This window comes from Tachypleus tridentatus, chromosome 13 (genome assembly GCF_004210375.1).
Source record: "Tachypleus tridentatus isolate NWPU-2018 chromosome 13, ASM421037v1, whole genome shotgun sequence".
Lineage (NCBI taxonomy): Eukaryota > Metazoa > Arthropoda > Merostomata > Xiphosura > Limulidae > Tachypleus > Tachypleus tridentatus.
In genome coordinates this window covers 142497436-142506266 of record NC_134837.1, presented here as the reverse complement: position 1 = coordinate 142506266, position 8831 = coordinate 142497436, and the positions used below count along the sequence as shown (strand labels likewise).

At 29.0% G+C, this 8831-nt stretch overlaps 1 protein-coding gene across 2 annotated transcripts; it reads left to right on the top strand.

Moving 5' to 3' along the window:
• The first annotated feature begins 367 nt into the window (after nucleotides 1–367).
• On the top strand, nucleotides 368–7978 carry LOC143237563 (exocyst complex component 6-like). Of its 2 annotated transcripts, XR_013020137.1 has the most exons (4): nucleotides 368–431; nucleotides 2076–2188; nucleotides 5619–5777; nucleotides 6561–7978. XR_013020137.1 is itself a non-coding variant. In XM_076476965.1 (3 exons), exons 2-3 carry the CDS (start codon nucleotides 2091–2093, stop codon nucleotides 6682–6684), a joined length of 222 nt encoding a protein of 73 aa, XP_076333080.1. In that variant the 5' UTR covers nucleotides 368–431; nucleotides 2076–2090; the 3' UTR covers nucleotides 6685–7978. The 2 variants fall into 2 exon arrangements, 1 of the variants encoding a protein (XP_076333080.1); XM_076476965.1 differs by lacking the exon at nucleotides 5619–5777.
• The last annotated feature ends 853 nt before the right edge of the window (nucleotides 7979–8831 follow it).

The window sequence follows — 8831 nt, the reverse complement described above, 5'->3', positions numbered from 1 at the left end:
CCTATATTTTTATTCATTTTTCTCTTTCCCATATATTAGTATTGTTTCCTATATATTAATATCACCTATATTTTTATTCATTTTTCTATTTCCCATATATTAGTATTGTTTCCTATATATTAATACCACCTATATTTTTATTCATTTTTCTATTTCCCATATATTAGTATTGTTTCCTGTATATTTCTTTACATTATCATTTTCTGTAATTCCCATTCCTTTTAATTTTTTTATTTTTCTATTCTGTGAAAACTGTTTTAACATCTTTTTAACTGTTGTCACTGCCATCTTTCATGTAATGCACACATTTTGTTATGTACATCTACACATGACAGGAATGTCTTCTGTTGTTATTGAAATAAATGACATCAACATCTGTACTTGTAATGTGCCCTACTAATCATTGCTCTTTATTATCCTAAAAAAGAATAGTTAGTTGAGTTAAGATATTTTACGTCACCTTTATTGGGTTATATGTAGTACTGATAAAGATTCAAGCACCCATTCAGTTTCCCATGTTTCACATGCACATAAACAGTCAAAGGATTGTTAGGCTAGTTTGGCCTGCTTGAAATGAATAGTGTATTTTGTTCAGTTTAAATTCTTGCTCTTGCTCAGTATGTTAGTTATTGCTATTTCTTTTCCAAAAGTTTAGTAATGCATTTGAAAGCCATACTGTGTAACATTGAATAGATTCAAAGTAGTTATTGGTATCTGAATAGACCTATTCGCTTAAAGTTCCACCAGTCTGTAGAAATACAGAGATAAAAGTTATAGTTTCGTAAATCACCTTTTGAGTATATGCATAAAGATTGGCTCTGCTTACTGTTAATAAGAAGATTTTGAATTTTTCATGAAACATTAAGAACAAGTTATGAAATACTTTATAAAAATGATAAAAGTAGCATGAGATAGACTTAAAAATTGAAATAACTTCTTTTAACTTTATTTTAACTAAACATTTTAGTAAATTGAAAACATTGAAGATCTTTATGTTGCATTTTTTGGAAATAAGAAGCTTTATGGCTGTCACGTATTTACAGTGTTAAAGAGTATAATGTGTGGTGTGTTAGAAGGAACACTCTAAATGTCCCTCTGGTATTAATATATATAATAAACAATTTGTGTCATGCTCTTTTTTACAATAGTAATGGTCTACAATTTACATCATTGTTTAGTAACAAAACTCCCAATTGATATTGTTAGGTCAACTATGGTATTTATGTTGAATGTTTAATATACATATTGGTTTGTTTTTTATTCTTGTTAACTTTGGTGATACAACAAAACAATTTAATTCAGAAATTATTTAGATTTAGAATTGATATTTTGTCTTTATTGAGCTTAGAGTAAGTTATTCCACAGTACATTTTTAAGCTTAATTATAAAACAAATACTCTAGACTCACTTATTGCATCATGATAAGTTAAATAGCATTTTATTTATATTTTTTTCAGTTGTTTATTTAAATTGAGGTATAGACAAAAATAAGATAAAAGTTACCAAGGGTTTCAATGGAGTAGTGTTTCAACTAAGCCTTTGTTACAATAATGTTTTAGACCCAATGCTTATAGTTAGGCCATTAAATACACCTTCTGTTACTAATGTTAAGATCAGATGATAGCTAGTTGTGTCTAAGTGTGAATGTGTAGTATTTAAAATACGTAATTCCCTCTAGTCTTACACTGTTAAATTAGGGATAGCTAGCTGACTTCCGTCTTGTTTTACACTTCTAAATTAGGGATGGCTAGTGCAGATAGCCCTCGTGTAGCATTGCATGAAATTCAAAAACAAACAAACCAACACAATTAAAGATGTATTAACTGTGGAAACTCTACTAAGTAAAATAGTTACATATATTTTTCGATATCACATCTTCCAATTATTTTAGTTTAGTCACAGAGTCCATCAGTCTCCTTTCACTGAAACTGATTTCTTATTATTACTTTCTGACTTATAGTGTACAATTCCTTCTTCTTGTAATTTTTGTTAGTTAATTTATGTATAGCAGTTTACTTTATTTTGGTGCACTGGAATTTCTCTTGCAGAATTTTTGTAGTTATATTTTCTAATAGCTTCTAGATCTTTTTATGACATGGGACTGGGAAACCTATTTTCATGACTATGGACAAGAAAATAGCAAGTGTTTAAGGGTAAACCCACAAGTTGCTGTAGTTCTGCTTGAAAAGTAAGTGGAACATATAAGTAATCAAAGTTAATTTTAAATGTCACTATATACTGCTTTATTATAAATTGTTAAAGTCTTTCCAATAATGATTATGCATGTTTTGATTTTTGAAAAAGGAAAAAGAATACTATAGCCACCTGAAAAGTTGTGTTTAGTTACCTAGTCATGTGTTGCCCTTAAGAAACCTGATACTATTGATGTCTTACTCCAAGACGAGTCCTGCAAGATGTCAAGTTTCATTTTTTAAATTAAAAGTTAAGTCTTATTTAGTTTCTCAACTAGCCTTTGACAGGTGTAAATACAAATTTGGAAAGAATGAAGGTAAGATGATAAATAGTTGTAGACTGTGAATAAAGTAATGTTTTATTTTTTCTTTCTTTAATGTTAGTTTATTTTTAGTATTAGTTAAATTGTTTGATATATATATATATATTTGTTTATGAGGATTATTTTGCATTGTTATCTTAAGGTATGTATTTAGAACAAATCCAAACCTCCTAAGCTAGCTGAATCTTGTGTTTGGGATTATAGCAAAAAAATTTGCTTGCATTAAGGGTACCATGACAGATGAATCAATGCCTTTTAATCATAATGAAGTATGGTGGTATGTTAGACGTATATAATATTCATTACTCGTTTAATTTTTATTTGAACTATATAGATATTTTTTTTAATCAGAAGTTGGAAACAGTTGCAGATTTTATTACTGAAAAGTTTCTCTCCGTAGATGTTTTTTATCATAGTAATATATTAGACATAACTTGAGAATTCTCTGTATTAATACCATAATTATTAATGAATCAGTTTTAACTGTCAAGAGTTTAATAATAGTTGAATGTCTGTTGTGTAGTCAGTTAATCATACATGCATACAATTTGCACATATTCGCAAGATGATAGGTTCCAATGCTTCAAATTAAATAAACATTCTCAGATTTTCATCTCCACGTGTTGTGACAGCAATAAAACATTGAATACAAAGTAGATAAATATTATCAATATATTATTTTTCTAAGGTAGATAGAAATCAAATCTTAAATTTATGATATAATGTTTATAACTAAAATTCTATTTTACATTTTGAAGTTAATAATCATGAATGTGTTAGTTAATTTAGCCATAATTAGTTTCATTTAATAGAAAACCACATAAATTCAGAATGTTTGTTTATTCATATATTTAACAGTGCTTACCACAAATTTGCACAATTAATTGATACTTTCTTCCATACAAATACGATAATTTTCCTTAACCTTTTTTTATGATAACTAGGTGGCTAGGCTTTTTATAATGAAAGAACACCTCATATCTGTTAAAGCATGTCTTGTTAGTTGGCATAACTAAGAATATAGGTACTTGTAGGAATATCATGAAGTATATATTTTGTATTGGTTGATCTGTAAGTAATTTTGAAATTTTATATTTAAGGTTGTTCTGTTTGTAAGCTTCTTTATAATAGAAGTTATATATGATTTTAACTACCAGCTTTGAGTTGTACTTATGAGATAAAATTCATGTTTTTTGTTTGTGTGTTGAAATATCCTTAAGTCATTCAGTCAAAGTAATTTTTTAGAAATATGTAAAGCATATAAGTGTTTGAGTAATTTTGCACAGTAATTATATGTTTAGAAGTTACACTGTCCACAAAAGAAGCTTCTCTACTACAATAAAAATACAACTGTTCATGAGTAGTTTGTTGATCCTGATTCTAAAAATTGTTGAATATTACTGATCACCTCTAGTTTTTGAGCTATGTTAGGTTTATTCTGAATATTCTTATATATTGTGAAAATAACACTCTCTGATAACTTTATTTATTCATTGAAAACTGCATTTAAGAATGTTCAAAAACAACATGTCATTATATCTGAAAATACACTTAAGCTATGTTTAAAACTTTCATCATGGTATTATTTTTTATTTCTGTTTACAAAATACCTGACTGACTTGTTGCATCTTTTATGTATGTTGTTAGTTTCATGCTATAAGAATCAACAGTAATCTTCCATCATCACAGGATTCCACTGTCTTTCTTAATGTTACTGTTCTATTATAGACATATCTTGAGGGAAGTGTTCACCTAGATTATTGCTCACTGCACCTAGATAATTTGATAAGAAGCTTAATTAAAAGTGTGAGAAGTGTAACTTTAGTGACATCTTGGACCCAATTTTCCTCTAGTTCTCAGGGATATCATTAATCGTCACAACATAGTTTTCATCTCTGTAAATTTCTAAGAAAATTTTAACAACCAGTTTGAGTGATTTTCTCGCAGTAAGTTCTTTCTGACTGAGTAATGTTTCAAAATCACCATTCATCGGCACTTCCCATTCCCAAATCTGTGGCCCAACAAAGATACCACCTTTTAGTTTTTACTTCACTAACTTTTTTAAACTGATAAGACAGATGGAGTGAGGGAAGAAACATATCTTGATGATTCACTGAAAGTTGGAACTCAACTTTCTGTTTTCCTAGAACGTAATTCTAGGAAATTCTAGGCCATTCCTTTTTTTAAATGAATTTTATGATATCAGCTATCCCAGACAGACAAAAGCTACAGTGTTTGGTATACTCACTTTATAGACTTAGCAGTAGTGGATATTTGATTGCTTCAGATATAAGCTGCATGTTCTACTATGTTCACAGCATTAATAACAGAAACCAATGGCTTAGTGTTCTCATTATGTAAAAGCACAGTTTTCAGACTAACTTTAGATGAATTGGTAAAATGTTGAGAGTATATTCAGTACTTGATTCTTCAATTAGTGCATCAACATTTGTACAGAAACACAAAGTATCTTGCATGCTGTAGTGAGAAGCAAGACTTTTATGATAAATTCCATTGCCGTAAATGAAAGTTCCCCATGCTGATTCAATATAAAACAAGTCACAAATCTAATCATTTAGCTTATCTTGTGTGATCAGATGAGGCAGCTTATGTTGAGATGCCACAGGGGTAAAATTACTAAATGAAGGAAGTAAAGATGATTCATTGTCATTTTTTGCAGTATAACTTCTATTTCCCAATTTGCTACTGGATCTGACACAAGAAAATCATCCCCATGCGATACTGGTTTCATCACAGATGCAATCTCTGGATATTTAGTGTATTGTTTAGTTTTGTCTGAATATCCAGAAATATTAAAGCAAAAATAACAGTTAGTTAGATGATCTTTGGGCTCACACTGTATCATTGAAATTGTCAATGACACAATTGCTCTTCTTTTATTTAGCCACTGTGTGAAGCCAGATTTGGAAACTGTACAACACAAATGTAGCATAAACTGTTTAGGTGGTTTTTGGACTTTACTTGAAGTGAAAGCAGCCAGCACATCAAATAATTTTCTAAAAAGTATAAAAGAATTATGTTTATAGAACTAGTTTAAAATATTTTAAAAACAAAATTTTGATTTTATTTGATTATATCACAGGTATGATATGAGGAAGATGGACTTTGTTTTGAGTGTGCGCAGAGCCAGACAAAGTAACCAACTGAGTGAGTGAGTGAAAAGCAGTTGAGAGAGAGGTGTATCACTCTGCCCATTTTAAGCTCAGTTGAGGGACTCCTCAAATGTTCCTGGGTAGAAAAGGTGAACATGGGAATGAAGCAAAATTGGTGCAACTCATTATAATTTTATCAAGAACAAGTAGCATATATGAACAATATATATGGAGTTTTACACCAATACAATACAGTTACTGTTTGAAGTTATCAAAAATTTATTCCTTTTGTCCATTAAACTTTCTATGTAAACTCAATTTCACTGTATAAACCTATTGAACTGAGCTGATTGTATGGTATTACACATATTGTTGATAAAGTAGTGAGATACTACAGTATCTTAAAATCTAGAGGTGATGGACAAATTCTGATTAGATATCTGAAACCAAAACTATTTAATTACCAAGAATTACTTGAGTTTTCTCTAGTAGCAAATGATTTGTTATGCAGTGTTACCTAAAACATTGTTTAGGGCAAATTTGTGTGTGTGCAGACTTATAAAAGAACTGATTGATTTATGAATTTCTGTTATGAAGATTAAAAGTTTTTTTGTTTTTTACTTTACAATGGTGTGTTTACACTTTATATTTTATAATGCATGCTTTTGAACCAATTGCAATGTTTATTTATTTATGAAAAGTGCATTACTACCTTTCAAGTTGTTTTAGAAATAAAATTATTGCTAAAAAATACAAGTTTCAAATAATGCAACATTTTTAAAGGGTCTTATTTTTTTAGGTAGTCTTGTTCAGGTTTGTGAATGAAAAAGATTTGTACAATTTTAATAATATAATTTACTATTTTTTAAAAATATTATTAATTTGACCTATCCATACATTTAGTGTGAATTAATGTTCTTTACTCCCTTAAGGGTGAGAGAAGCAGACAAGAAGAAAAATATATTTTCAGCATTAAAAAAGAATCAACGAGACAAGAAGAAATTGGTAGAAATCGTTCTAAAACAGCTCAGACAGTTAACATCAAACAGTGATTAGTATAATTGTACTTAATTCTTCCCTTTGTTACATATTCTGGTTTCCTATAATTACTGGCTTGATGGAAAGTATCCATACAGTTTTTTGTGTGTTTAAAGAATTAGTAACATGTGACTGTTCAATGTCAAGAACATTGATATCAATTATTTTGAAAAGTGACTGAACCAGGCTTTCAGTTAACATTAATAAAATATAAAGATTCTTATCATTCTTTATCATAGTTTTGTTAAAAATGGATAGTTTTAGCAGTAGAGCTTACCATATTAATGTCTGCCATAAAGGGAAATTAGGCCAAGAAGTGCACTTTCTACTTCTTATTTCTAACAAAATATATTTACCAGTTTTTGATTGTTTAACTATATAGTTTTAAAATTTTGTGAGAGACAAAAACGTTTATAACACTAAATTATTAAAATTATTTGACCCAAATGTTGCTTTATTTCTCAGTTTTAAATCACTTCTTGTTTAGCCCATTTATTGTGTTATAGAACTGGGAAAGAGTGTGATTCTGAAGGAAGTTTGATATTATAATTAAATTGTGATCATAACACAAATAATAAAAAAAGACATTAAACACAGCTCAGTGTTGTCTGGCAGATTTTAGTGTATTAGTCTGTTAATAATTATACCTTGATTGAAATTATAAGTAAAATATCACAATATAAGACAAATACTGAAATATTTTCTAATATAAAAATAATAAAATTCATAAGGTTTCTAACTGATTTAGAAATTTAGGGAAAAAACTTTATTATAGTATGAATATAGACATTTAAAGAAATCACTGAGTAAATTAACATGTTGCTAAACATGTAATAGTTCTGTTCTAATTTTCCTTTTGATTTAATAGCTAGCTCATAACTGTTTGGTCTCAAGGTAATATATAGATAGTAGAAAATGAACTTGAATCATCTAATAAACTGTTGTTGTGACACAACTGAATTCCTTGTGTTTTCTGAATATAACTTAACAACTAATTGTAAAGTTACATACAGATATTAGAATATAAACAAACCTTGTAGTCTAATAAATAGCAGCTATGATAGATCTAAACTGTCTTCTTTATGATTCAACACACTGATATAGTTGTGTTAAGAGAGTCATCAGTATAAACAATATCTGTAAAGATATGTTTTCAAAACAAACACCAAGGGCCTTTATGAGATTTTTAGAATGGTACTTAATACAGTTTTTCAAGTGTGGTCCCAGTTATTACTGGAAGAAACATTTTCATGTGGATGTGAAGTAAAAGTGCCAACCTGGTATGTGGTGAAGTAAAATGGTAAGCAGACAATACAGGAGAGAACAGTTAGTTATTATGTACAATAATTTAGGTATAGTTGACTGGTATGCTGTAACATAATAATACATTGTGTTATAATAATCCAAAATGGCTAAATGATTGTTACCATACCACAACTGCTGCAACCTAATGGCAGACACTAGAAAAACACAGTACTATGACAAGGACAAAAAATGGTAATGTGATTGTTACCCTGCTAATAGGGTATACTCTAATATAGTGGGAAATGCTAAAAACAAACAAATAGTACTACAACCATGAAAAGTGGCTAAATGATTGTCACTATGCTGTACCTTGATGTTGCTATAAGGTAACTGTTTTGTGGTGCTAAATAATTTGACAAAGTTGTTTACCAAACTAATGGAGAAGAGCATATGATGTTACTACTATAGAATAATTCAGTTTGTTTGTTATATATACAAAACAAATATGTCTGTAGTAATATTACAAAGTAGTATAATTTGTTTGTCATTGTATATACAGACTTTTCATCCTCTACTTACATCAGACAATTATAGCTGGCAGCTGGTTTTTACTCGATATTAAACACATTTACGTGCTGCGTATCTGAAAGCCAGTGTTCAGTTTATTTTGAAATAAATCTCACACATCTCATGCTTTTAAGAACTGTTTGGTAGGATAGTCTGCAAATGGGAAAAGAACTTTTAAAGATTCTTAAAAATGGGAATTATGTTTGACATGTTTCTCTAATAATTTAACACTGAAAGAAGTTAGTTGTGCTTAACTTTTATGAAACATTTAAAATTGTGCCTTTTACTTGTCATATAAGTATGCTACTGGTTGAATTGTAATTGACTAATTAGATAATATAATTATTAGCTAT

Excerpts from the sequence above, each read along its gene's own strand:
- LOC143237563 (XM_076476965.1), top strand. The coding sequence starts at position 2,091 with ATGACATGGGACTGGGAAACCTATTTTCATGACTATGGACAAGAAAAT. Across the intron at positions 2,189-6,560 it reads GCTGTAGTTCTGCTTGAAAA|GGTGAGAGAAGCAGACAAGA; the intron begins GTAAGTGGAACA and ends TACTCCCTTAAG.